The 13,927-nt window shown below is 32.4% G+C and overlaps 1 protein-coding gene across 6 annotated transcripts in view; it reads right to left on the bottom strand.

Moving 5' to 3' along the window:
- The window catches only part of GLS (glutaminase), a 92,616-nt gene that overhangs the window by 39,973 nt on the left and 38,716 nt on the right, over positions 1–13,927 (bottom strand). For 4 of the 6 annotated variants that reach the window (XM_021076049.1, XM_021076050.1, XM_021076053.1 and 1 more), the window contains 7 exons: positions 12,773–12,805; positions 12,628–12,686; positions 10,693–10,759; positions 10,092–10,142; positions 7,701–7,877; positions 5,667–5,798; positions 4,019–4,111 (listed from right to left, as the gene is read on the bottom strand). In XM_021076049.1, coding sequence (XP_020931708.1) covers positions 4,019–4,111; positions 5,667–5,798; positions 7,701–7,877; positions 10,092–10,142; positions 10,693–10,759; positions 12,628–12,686; positions 12,773–12,805 — 612 coding nt within the window. Of the gene's footprint in view, positions 1–159; positions 3,080–4,018; positions 4,112–5,666; positions 5,799–7,700; positions 7,878–10,091; positions 10,143–10,692; positions 10,760–12,627; positions 12,687–12,772; positions 12,806–13,927 lie in introns of those variants that run through there. The other 2 variants (XM_021076052.1, XM_021076051.1) reach the window with 2 other exon arrangements.

Genomic DNA, 13,927 nt, shown 5'->3' with positions numbered 1-13,927 from the left:
ATACCCTTCATTTGATTTGGCAATGTTTTCCCTACTCTAGATAACAGATCCAACAACAGTTACATAGTTTATCAGTGATACTCTTCCTCAGAAAATAGAACCTGCAAATAGGGTAGCCTTTTTTTGTTAAGTTGTCAAATGGAAAAACAACAAAAAAAATTGGGAGAAAGGTCTTTATTCAAACACTTCTAGTACAACCAACAGAAAAACATCTTCCCCGCCAAAAACCCCACCAATGCTATACTGCATTAAAAAAAAAAAATAAATAAAGTCAAAGTCTTGAGTATTTCTAGCTTCGATTCACAGCAGCCTCAGAATGAATTAAAAGTGTAAAGCCTTTTAATAGTATCTTCATAAAGAACTTTTTTTAAGTTAAAATTCCAACTACTTGTACTTAAAATGCTGGAGTTGCTTTCATTAAAAAAAAAAAAAACAATATTTATCAGCTTAAAATAAATTTATTGTACAATACAAAAAGTAGGCATACTGGAAAATAAAAAGGTACATTAATATACAAAGCAAATAAAAGGAAGCTAAATAACACAAATGTTTTAATCCAAACACTAAGATAAAATGCACAACATTTATGCTAAAAATAAAGTATTCAGAAAGGATTTGCATTTCAAATGAAATGTTAATGATGGAAAAAAAAAGAAACAAGCTAACTTCAAAATGCTTGAATATCAAGAATCAGTAAGGCATAAAACATTAAATCCAACAATACTGGGTACTTTTCAAGAACTTTATTTGAAAAGATATTTAAAATACTGGAAGAAGAATCAAAATAATGTCTTTATGTCTGGCAAAGATTTTCCTTCTTGGTTTTTAAAGTAAAGTTTGGGAGCTTATTCACATCTTTCCTCTTCTTCCATTTATACCTTCCTACAAAAATTTGTGGATGCTCATCCACATGATTCTATAAACAAAGTAGTTCAGATAACCCTACTCCAACAGTAAGTGCGTATTTAAACCTTACCAACATAGTAAGTGGCACAAATTAACATAATTTTGAAATCTATACAAACATGGACACAAAATATTAAATTTTCATTTTATAAAGTAAAACTTCCAAATGAAACAGTAAAAGGTAACAATTAGAGCATGAAGAAAAAAATAAAGCCTTTTTTTTAAACTATCAATTAAGACATAGTTCCCCAAACTGAAAATAGCTCTGTGAAACTAAAACCATAAATGACACTGTCCCAAGGTATAGCACAGGTTATGCTTTCAGACACATCATTCTCCTGTAAATGGCCAAACCAGAAGCATCCAGTTAGGATATGCATCTGTCCATCAGAGGAACTTACAAGCAGCCATAAAATCCTTGGTAATATCCTCTAAAATTTAACATATAATTATTTCAATATATGTTTAATACGTCAGTCCAAAAGGCTTTTGACCAACAACTTTGAGAGGGAGCTTCTTTTTCTTAATATCACAGTTCCCAAACTCAAACTGTCCTATAATCAAGATTTTCTTTACCTATATTTGCATTAGCATCTAAATCATTCAATAAAATATTTTTGCTACACTATAATTACTTTTATAGACCTTATCACATGTATGCCACAACACTAAAAAACTATGAAGTTCTCCTTTTGACCCTATTGTTGCCCCTCCAAAATCTTGAAGCTGTGGGCAACTATGGGGAGAAACAGAGAGGTATATACGGAGGAAGAAAGAAGTGTGAATAGTCCTACAGAATTTTATCATCACTTTGCCAAGCCAGACTTTAAACACTGAATTATTTGAAATTAGTTGTGTAGAACCTATAGTTCTTCTCTTCAAAACAAGTTTTGATTCTCAATATTGCATTTTTATAACCGAACAAAAGAATTCAGATTTAACAGGTACTTTAGCAGTATACTTACTACCTTCACACTGAATTCATTTCCTACTCTAAGAGTTCAAATAGAACAAACTTTATCAGATGTTATAATTTATAATAGATTCATTAGCATTTGTAAATTATGATAATTATTAAAAGCTAAAAACCAACATTCACCATTCATACTTAAATATAACACAGTAAAAGTTATGTGGATATTATGAAAATAAAATTGTTCAGGTAAACATTTCACTTGAAGACACTCACTGTTGCTGTTCCTTCTGAGTAACCATTATAGCTTTTTTAACAATGAAACATGTCATTATCTTACAGCTGAAATTCTTTGGCTGGAATGTTTTAATAACATAAGACAGTCCTATATGTGACAATTCTGACAGAACAAATAAATTGCAAAGTGAAAAAGCAAAGACAGGACTTAAAAGTATCTGATAAAATTTTAAATGAATTCCTTAAAATTTAAAGCTAAAAAAATTAAAGCCAATCTATCACTACAAATGGCATAAAATGTTAAGCTAATTTTATAAACTACTGCTATATTAAATAATTTGGAATTCATTATTCTGCCTTTTTAGTTTTGTATTTAGCATAGAAATACTTTTTACTGTTACTGTAGACATCATCTCAGTTTTAAAACTGGGAAAGAAAAAATGTGATGAAATTTATGAGTTCTAAGTGTGGGTTTCAGAACCAATTATAATTTTCTGTTAATATTTTAAAATAGATTACCTGAATACATATATAGTTAAAATTTTAATTATACCAAGAAAAATTTTAAAGAAATTTTTCCTTTCATTTTTAAAAAATAAAGCAAATTTGCTTTGTCATAAATACTTTTTAAAAGACTGACAAATTCACCTTTTAATCTATTAACTTTACACAAAGGTTAAAAAAAAAAAAAAGCTTTATATGGTTCCAGCACCCAGGTTTGAGAACACAAAAAACTCAAATAAATATAGTATGCAAAAAAGACTAAAGATGTTTGAAAGGTTAAATGAAGAACATTCTGAAACTAGAACCCATTTCTTTAGCTTTTCTCTCCCAGACTTTCCATTCTATATACTACAGTTGTAGAGATGTCCTCATTTGACTCAGGTGACACTTTTTTCCATACTGTCTCTTTTAAAGCAAGTTCTTGTTGGAGACTTTCATAGTCCAATGGTCCAAAGGAATGCTAGTTGTTCAAGCAACATACATAATTTATTAGTGCACTTGAGTGAAGAAAGGTCCAAGCTATAAAACGGTATTTTTCAATGAATGTTATTAAAATCTGCTAACATTTTCACCCACTACCATCTGATGTTTTGCTTTATGTTACTCATGTTGACTCCCATGGAAGTTTCTATTCTGTGGGTTTTACATAATTCTCATTTTATTAGAGATTATTTGGTTGGAACTAACAATAGGAAAATTGGTATATGTAAAACATATTTTCTACTTAATAGTGCTTCATACATGTTAGCTTCAAGTCTAATTAGGTAATTTTACTCTAAAACATTGTGCATTTCAGGTGCAAAGGAATTTAAATTCAAAACAAGTGCTCTAGTCCAGTGAACAATGAAAACAAACAAAAAAATCTTGTTCCTGAAATTTAAGTCCTGACTCCTTAAAAAAGGAGTGTATATGTGTAAAAATATGAAGCTAAACACACTGATAACAAATACTACTTTAAAATAACAGTATCAGGAATATTGCATCAAACACCTTTTACAGAAAAATATATTATCTACAGTGACCTTTAAAACTTATTATGAAGCTTTGTAAGGTCCTCACTAATACTACAATCCCTTTCCATTTACACATCCATCCATATCAAGATAAATTTTAGACTATAACTGACAAATATTAAGCATAAAAATTTTCTCTTTACAGCATGTACACTTGCCAATGTGTATTATTTTGACAATCAATTCTAAGAAATATTGCTTAAAATAGCAAAAAAAATAAGGGGAGGAACCCCTGTTCCTAGACTAACCAAATTCAATTTAAATAAAACAACAATATTTAATATCTATGTATTACTGGTCCAGGATGATAATATCAATAATTTATTTACCAGTAAAGATATGAGGCCATTAACAATCAAATTTCATTTAAATCTCATTTTCTCTTTAAAAATCTCTTTTTCTCTTTAAAAAATTACATAATAATCTAAATAAGAATTTTGCTTACCCTTTGATCACCACCTTCTCTTCGAGGATCAAGTTTTTTTGCAAAGTGTCTCAAATTATCATAGTTATGGAAATTACACAGAGAAACAAGATCCTGTAAATAAAAAGAAGTATGAAAAATTGGCTAGTCACTGGCTATTGTTCATATTTTAACAAATTACATTAATATTGTCCAATTTAACTCTATCTCATGCAAAGCACCACTACACATTAATAAAGCAGCATGATGTGTCAAGAAGAGTACTGATGCACCTTCTTCTTGCATCCTCTACCACTGTGTCTCAGCAGTAATGAAACCTGACTAGCATCCATGAGGATGCAGGTTCAATCCCTGGCCTTGCTCAGTAGGTTAAGGATCTGGCACTGCCATGAGCTGTGCTGCATATCACAGATGTGATTCGGATCCCAAGTTACCGTGGCTGTGGCATAGGCCGGATTGTACTCCTAGCTTAGGAACTTCCACATGCCGCAGGTAGGGCCCTAAAAAGCCAAAAAAAAAAAAAAAAAAAAAAAAAAAAGAAGACTGAAATCAGAATGAGAAGACATGGATACAGATTTTGAAAACACTGCTTACTAACATGTTCCTGGGGCTCAGCTATTCAAATTATTTAACTTTCACTTACTAAAAAATGGGCATTATGATAACAGACCATATGAAAGAATTCTTCTTTCAAATAACTATAAAGCACTATAGAAATATAAAGAAATCTCCCAGTTACAATCTATTTTAAGCTGTAAGAAATTTAATGTCATTCTCCAGTTTTTGTAAAATATGAAAAACTGAAAAATAAATCAGAATTTTAATTGAGAAAGTCTGCAGAAAAATTATGACACTCAGTGCAGACTCTAGGAAGTAAATGTATATAAACCTGGAAGATAAAATATTAGCAAGACTTGGGTAATAACATTAAATACTGAACTAGTTAAGAATAGTAATAATTTTAGGAGTTCCCATCGTGGCACAGTGGTTAACGAATCCGACTAGGAACCATGAGGTTGTGGGTTCGATCCCTGGCCTTGCTTAGTGGGTTAAGGATCCGGCGTTGCACTGAGCTGTGGTGTAGGTCACAGATGTGGCTTGGATCCTGCGTTGCTGTGGCTCTGGTGTAGGCCGGCGGCTACAGCTCCGATTCAACCCCTAGCCTGGGAACCTCCATATGCCGTGGAAGCGGCCCAAGAAATGGCAAAAAAAAAAAAAAAGAGTAGTAATAATTTTAAATTGCAGTGCTTATTTCCTCAAAAAAAAAAAAAAAAAGCTTTTAAAGGTAGTTTATGAACAAAGATATTCAACCATGCACATTAAAAATGATACTATAACTGTAACAATCTTATTTATGTTGGGATTTAAATGTCTTCTCCATGTTTAATATTTTTTGCTGAGCTTTTGGAAACTGAAAATTCAATCATGAGAATTAAAATAAAACCATCAAGGAAAAAACCCCATCAAACAAATGTAGTTTTTGTGAAGATTATATGGGAGCTGTCTGATGGAGGAAATTTAAAGCTCCTCTATGAACACTTCCACCACAGCCAGGTAACTGAAAGGCAAAGTGCCAACAATCAATACACTATGGAAAGGAGTATAAAAGTAGAATCACTAGATGGCTCAACTTACATGATCATTATTTTCATTAAGAAAATATGCTTACATGACAGAAGTGAATTCCCTTAACACTGTTGCCCATCTTGTCCAGAGGAGGAGACCAGCACATCATGCCCATGACATTGGGGACAACTAAAAGAATGCCTCCAGCAACTCCAGATTTTGCAGGAAGACCAACCTGAAAATAATTTTTAAAAATGGACATTCATGTTAACATTTAAAATAAGAAAAGTTACGTCCAAGAATAAGAAAATTGGTTTAAAAATTATGGGATTTATTCACACAACAGAATTCGAACACTAAAAATGTTATAGGTAAGTATTTATCAATATGTTTCTAGGAAATGAAAAGACACTCACAAAAACAGTTTGGATATATTTAAATATACAAAAAGTTTTCAGGAGTTCCAGTTGTGGCTCAGTGGGTTATGAAACCAACCAGTATCCATGAGGATGCAGGTATGATCCTTGGCCTCGCTCAGTAGGTTTAGGAACTGGTGTTGCTGTGAGCTGTGGTGTAGGTTGCAGATGTGGCTTGGATCTGGTGTTGCCAGGGCTGTGGTATAGGGTGGCAACTCCAACTCCAATTCAACCTCTAGCCTGAGAACTTCCACATGCTGCAGGTGCAGCCCTAAAAAGCAAAAAAACAAAAACAAAAAACAAGAGAAAGAGAAAAGTTTTGAAACATATACTCTAAGGCATTAAAGCAGATTATATATCTAAATAGATGTAACTGTAGGGCTATGCACATTTTTATTTTATTCTTTTTGACTGTATTTTCTAATTGTTCTGTAATAAATATTGTTTTTAAGTATGAAAAGTTATTTTCAAAAAAACTTGACTAAAAACACTGAAAAATTATATCTTCTGCAAAGATTCTCTATGGTACATTGACAGAGAAATTCTAAAGAACAGAGATAGGATGGTACTAATTCAAATTAATCCTCTTCAAAACACTTAGGTTAACATTATGTAAAACCTGATAATAATTATGATAAAAGACAAAACTAATGTCATCGGGACAGTGTTCATTAATGGCTTACTAACATTCAGACATGAATGCCTCTTGTTAGAAGTAATCTCGCAGAAAAGTAAGCAATACAAAGTAATCACCTGAAGGAGACCTACCCATTTACAGAGAATACAAGGGACAACAGGAGGAATGTAATAAGCAAAATCTAAACTCTGAGAAACTATATGGGCAAAATGATTCAGTTTTTTCAACCAAAAACAACAAGAAAAAAGAGGTCAACGGGGAGACTATAGATTTAAAAAATAATAATAGAGACACAACTAATCGCAATGTATGGCCCTTATTTGTAATCCAAGTCAAAGAAATCATAAATAATTTTTAAGATAATCTGAACATTGACTAAACATTTTGATGCCATAAATGGTTAAAATTCTATTTAGATTGTTATACATAATGATGGTACTGTGGATTTTTTAAGAGTCCTTACCATTGAGAATTACATAATCAACTATGAAAACAGTGGGGTAGGTGTAATATAGGTGAAACAAGATTGGTCTTGTATTGATAATTACTGAAGTTGAATACTGTGTTTAAGTGCATCTATTTTTTGAAGTTTTAAAATTTTCAGAGAAATTTTTATGGCATTACGACTTGACATAAAATGAAATAAAAGTTTATAACATTTTGCAGATGGCAAGTGTACAATGGAGCTTAAAGAAGTACATTTTTTAAGCTTTAACTTTAATATACTTTAAGGCCTTTAAAACACCCATGGTTGTAACCAAAGATGTTAAACATCACTTATGCACTGTTTCTGAACTTAAAGAATTCTTGAGGTATGTAATCACCATAACATTAAACATTAATAACTAAAAGTACCAAAGCTTGTACAATGAAATGCCTTAAAAATAAATAAGTTCTATAAATTAAAATTGAAGTTCATAGACTGCTTTACTCATATTCTGTAACTCTATTCCGTAAAAAATTAACCTTGAAAACAAGCCTCTCTCTCAAAAACTAATGTACAGCAAAGTTCAAACTACATTCTTAAAAGAGCTAGTCCAAACTAGTTTCCTGCCAGAGAAGTTAAGATTAAACAATTACTTACATGGAAAGCAAACTGCCCTGAGAAATCATACATGCCACATGAATGCATCAAACTGAGTGTATTTCGAACTGCTTCAGGGCTCAGTACTCTTTCACCAGTAATTGGGCAGAAGCCACCATTAGCCAGTGTTGCTGCCATCACACTAGCTGATTCACAAGTTACTTCAATGGAGCATAGCTAAAAGAAAGAAAAAACTGAATTCTGAAAATTTAGGCTCATATTTTTAGTATTACAACTGACTCCTAAGATAATTTACTTTATCTGGTATTTCCTACAGAACTGAAATCTTTCTTCCAAAGGGATATTAATACACTTTGATGACCTCACAAAGATTTTAATTTGAACAACATTCTAGCCCATTTAAAGTTTATTCTAATTTGCCCAGTTATTCAGTCTTTTAATGGAAGAACTAAGATAAAAAGCAGCAGCCCCTAAAGCACCAAGTTTTGTTAATTGCCTCATGTGATATTCAAACATGCTTAAAAAATGAATGCTTTCTGAAGGATACACAAATATTTATTTTTAACAACAGGAAAAAAAAAGGAACTATGTTTAAAAAAAAAAAAAAACTACGTTTTAAAAAAAAAGTTTAAAAAAAAAAATCAAAATTATGGAAACACCACACCAAACCCAAATTTACCCATAAAACTAAAACAATAAACAAATGCTCTATTTTAATTTTCATTAACAGCAACCAAAACTGAGGGGAAAGTGGAAGAGAAAGAGAAGGTAGGAAGGGGGAAAAGGGAGAAAAGACTGCATTCTCAATTTACAATTTTCCTTACTCAAACTTCAAAATCTACTTACTATGTATAAAGGTGATTTAATTATGAAAAGCTTTCTTAAAAAGATTTAAACTCCAATGACCATTTCCTAATTTACAATTAGTGGAAATTTTGTTTGTCGTAAGGTGATATACTTCAAATTTGACAAATTCCAATTTCAGAGTACTATCCTGGTACACTGATAGATGTTCAATTAGATGTAGCCTTTCTCCAAAAGAGCCAAGTAAGGTTTCTATGGCTACCTCTTGATTTGTGCCCTAAAGTATATAAATTCACAGTAGATCATTATTAGCACCTAAGTAATAGCCAAAGTTAAATATATATATCAAAGGAAAAGAAACTTTATATGGAAGAAACACATATGAACTAGGGAAAAATAAGGGCAAAATAAGGGATAAAAAGTAAACATGATGCTATATTCATATTTATGTAACACTCTATAGTTTCAAAGCAATTTCACACATCTCACATAATCATCAATGTAATGCAGAAAGTTAGGTCAAGCATATGCTACAGACAGTGAAACCAAGTCACATGGCTAAAAAGGGGCCAAGTCATACTTTGATTTTATATTGGTAGACTGGATTCCCAATTCACAGTTCTTCAACCGGGCAGCTGCCAAACTGTGACCTGGACTTCCATCAAATCAACTTTATTATCAATTTCTTTATATATTCTTTAAGATAACTAAAAGTTTAAAATGAAAGAAACTTCAAAAATAAGGACAGGAAAATGTAAGGTAAATTGGAAATGAACAATTATTGTTACTATGAGCTTTACATTACAGACTCGGAGGCACCAAATGGTATTAAATCTATAAGAATGAATTGAATCAAAAATATGCAGGGAGGAGAGGGATGTCTCGGAAGGCCACCTTAAATTGAGCTCTATACCACAGTAGATTATGTAAGTGACCCCCTCTCCAACGAATATGGAGAGCTCCTCTGAGAAAATCCACTATGTGACACTATAGAAATGAACTAAACAAACAGAAATAGCCACTTTAGAAGGCTGAATATGAACTGATAAAGAAATAACTCCTTCAAACACAATTTATTTATTTGCTTTTTAGGGCCATGTCTGTGGCATATGGACGTTCCCAGGCTAGGGGTCGAATTGGAGCTATAGCTGCCGGCCTACACCACAGCAATGCCACATCTGAGCCATGTCTGCAACTTACACCACAGCTCAGGCAATGCCAGATCCTTAACCCAATGAGCGGGGCCGGAATCAAACCCGAATCCTCATGGATACTAGCTGGGTTCATTTCTGCTGAGTCACAACAAGAACTCCCAAATGCAATTTAAAAACTAAGAAAGCAGGGCTCAGTTTGCAATAAAGAAAAACCAATTGTTGGAGCTCTACATTATTCTTCACACTTCTTAAATATAATGTTTTCATTTTAAAAAATTGTCCTATTATATTCTGAGACATGACTTTTTGGGAGATATAGACAAGAGATTGCCTTATATGAGGATAATTTTTCAAAAGTCAATGGGAAATGTGTTTTCTTTCAGCCCAGAGCCAAGATTTCAGAGACATCGATATTTTGCAAAATGTGACACACCCATTTATATACATAATGCATACAGCTGAAGTAAATTACCTGGAAATAGAAGTCTAATATACCAACCATGTCTGTGCCTTCTGGAAAACACTGAAAAAATGGAAAGGGAATTAAAAATACAGGCACATGGGGGAGGACATAGGTAAAAGATACATGGAGATTGAGTTAAAATGTACAAAAACATTTCATTTTAATTGAGAACGAAATAGGACACAACCTATAAAAGTATGCAGACATGAAATAATGAATAAGGCAAAATAACATCACATATAGATTTCTAGATACTAGTTTAACCGACAATGATAAACTAATTCATAATTAATCAACCAAGTTATTCTATCAGCCACTTAAAATTTGAAAATCAAGTGTAATCAACAATAGTTAAGCATTATATTTTTGAACATGGGCCAATCCTTAAGGAAAAATTGCATTAATATTACCAGTAAAATATTTAAGACTACCAAATACAAATCAATTGAATATTAACACTCAGACTTTAACTCAAGAGTGTTCTGGAAAAACTTCTGCACCTCAGTTGTATGCTGCTGCTTAAAAGCTATTGTTGAGTTCTTAGTATACATCTTCTAGTATTTTATTAAATAAAAGAATAATTTGAAATAAAAACAAAAATTGAAAATACCTTTTTTTCTTTTAAGTAATATCCTATTGCAAAATTTCGATCTCCACTTTCTCTTTCAGACTGAAACCTAGAAGAAAAAAAAACTGCTCTATTTACTTTCTGCAAAAGCATGATTGTTCTGTAGGTTAATATGTATAGCAAAGTGCAGTCTAAAGAACACTGACCTAAGAGTCAAGGCTGCTGGGTTCCAATCCCAGTTCTGTCAACAGGTTAGCTATGTGGCCTTAGGCAAGTCATTTAAGGAACAATTCTTTCTGCCTTAATTTTCTCAACTGTAAAAGAACTGAAATGAACTAGGCCCTTTCTAGTATTCATATTTTGTGAATAAAGAAGCTAATTTTTAAATTATCAAATATTTTACTATTAAAATATACTATTAGGAGCTCCTGCCATGGCTCAAGCTCAGCAGAAATCAATCTGACTAGTATCCATGAGGATGCAGGTTCAATACCTGGCCTTGCTCAGTGGGTTAGTGGGTTAAGGATCCGGCATTGCCATGAGCTGTGGTAGAGGCTGCAGCTCCGATTCAACCCTAGCCCAGAAACTTCCATATGCTGTAGGTATGGCTGAGAAAAATAATAAAAAGATAAAAAACACGTAACAAATGTGATGCATGAATGTTGATTTGTTCCTTAAAAAAAAGAAAAGACCATAAAAGGCATTTACAGGAGAGTTGAGTAAATGAGTCAATTTACATATTGACTAATATCATTATATTTTAAAATTAATGTTCTTAGTAAGTATGTGGCTGATACAGTTATAAAGGAGAATGCTCTTATTCTTTTTTTGTTGTTGTTCTTTCAGGGCCACAACTGTAGCATATGGATGTTCCCAGGCTAGGGGTCAAATAGGAGTTATAGCTGTTGGCCTCTGCCACAGCAACACCAGATCAGGGCTGTGTCTGCAAACTACACCACAACTTACGGCAACACTGGACCCTTAACCCACTGAGTGAAGCCTGGGATCTAACCCACATCCTTGATACTTGTTAGGTTTGTTTTTGCTGAGCCACAACAGGAATTCCTCTTATTCTTAAGATACATATATGCTGAGTTATTTATGGGTGAAGTTTCAAGAGGCCTACAATTTTTTTTTTGCTTTTTAGGGCCATACCTGCAGCATACGGAAGTTCCCAGGCTAGGGGTCAAATCGGAGCTATACATACTGGTGACGCCACAGCCACAGCAAAACAGGATCTGAGCTGCATCTGCGATCTACACACAGGCTTACAGCAATGCCAGATCCCTAACCCACTGAGAGAGAGGTCAGGGATGGAACCCGCATCCTCAGGGATCCTAATTGGGTTCGTTAATCACTGAGACACAAAGGGAACTCCCAGGGCCTACAACTTAATTTCAAACAGTTCTGGAAAAAACCCCACACATTTGCATATATGTACATGTATGTATGTGTAAAGACACACATATTTTAAACTATCCATCTAAAAAAGAGACAGGTTGAAAAAAAGCAAATGAGACAAAATATTAATCAGAAAATATAAGTGAAAGATATTCAGATTTTCATCCTCTATTCTTTCAACTTTTCTGTGGACTTGCAAATCTCAAAATAAAAAGTTGGGGTAAAAATTAAGTTAGCCAACCACAGAGAGATAACAAGAGGCAAAACAGGTATTATAGACAAAAAGAAAATTGAACAGGTGCCAGTCACTTAAGGTAAACTTGTGGTCCCTTCTAATTCTATGATTTCCCATAAGAAGCTCATTAAAATTTGTTAAAACATTTTAAGTGTTCTCCCTCAGGTAATTTGAAATCATACATTTCTCTCAGTTGACCAAATTCTAAATAATTATTTATTCCCTGAAGTATATATACACTGAGTCATAAAACAGTACTTAAAATTTTATAATCTAGATTTTAAAAATTAATTTCAAGAGATCTGACTTCTTATAAAAACCTAATCACAAATTAGACTCACGTTGCATTACTGAATCCAACATATTCATTACCAGCCATCTTATTCAAAAACTGCATTACCTATAAACCAAAATTACAAAGTATTAGTAATCAAAAAACAAATATAAAGAATGTAGCATGAAAGATGAATTCTCTATCATACTTACATAGTCAAATTTTTCAGCATTATTCACTCCTTGCTGCAAAGAAATGAGACATAAATATGTTAATATAAGCCCCATCCCAGTTAAGCTTTAAGTGAATAAAATATCCAAATTTCAAACTGCTACCATTATAATTAACATACTGTGCATTAGTACTTTTAAATCTAGGAAATACTTCTAAGGTAAAATAAGATTTTACACGTTCTTACATTGACACCCATGTGCTGAGAATGGATCTGTATTACAAAGGGAACGCTTTATTTTAAGTATAACTTTTCCCAACCCAAAGTTAGAGAAATTTTAAATACAAGTTCCTCAAATCCCCTTATCTTTCATAACACCACATAATCTGCTACAATGTATATTAATCATTTAATTTCCCATTTAAAAAAAAACTTAAAATAAAGTTTTACCCTTAGCAAAGAATTAAGTATACATAAATTATGGTTTTCAATTAAGAACGATCTACTTATTATATTTTTAAAATAACCTTAAACCAGTATTAGAGTTAGAAAATGAGTTATATTGCAAAACTAACTATTCTTTTACAATTCTAGTATATGTCAACATTCTGGATACATTTTATTCATGTAGAGAAAGCTCTACCTTTAATATCTCATTTGTTATAGCAATACTTGAAACTAAAAAACATAGCTACATTTGTATTTAGTGTTATGCCAATTCAGAGTACCGAAGATGTATTGTTTCATCACTTCTAGTTCTGACATGTTAGCTACTGCAAATGTCAATAGGAAAAACCTATGTAATGTAGATCAGTTCAAGTAGCCAAATGGTTTCATTTTACCTCGGCGAAGTTTACAAAGCAGTAAGGTGTAGATCTGAAATCAAACGTATTAATTGGTGATATGCACCCAAAAGAAACAATACATCTCTAATTTTTAAAACAGCTTTAAAATAATTTGACAACTAAAGTTTAAAAAAAAATTCAACTTTATCCTCAAAAAACCTAAAACATTACACTTTAAACTTGCATTGGGGGGAGGGGGAAAACCTATACCAAAGCATCATTCAATTCAATAAAGCCAGGTTCACTCTCCACTTTATAAGTGGATTAGGATGCAGCTGATAATCTGTGAAACTTTACAAATTAACTTGCTTATAAAGGAATATGTGATTACACATACAGTCAGTAGCTGG

Source organism: Sus scrofa, chromosome 15 (assembly GCF_000003025.6).
Source record: "Sus scrofa isolate TJ Tabasco breed Duroc chromosome 15, Sscrofa11.1, whole genome shotgun sequence".
NCBI classification, from domain to species: Eukaryota; Metazoa; Chordata; class Mammalia; order Artiodactyla; family Suidae; genus Sus; species Sus scrofa.
Note: the sequence above shows the minus strand (reverse complement) of the source record. Positions and strands in the feature narration are given on the sequence as shown.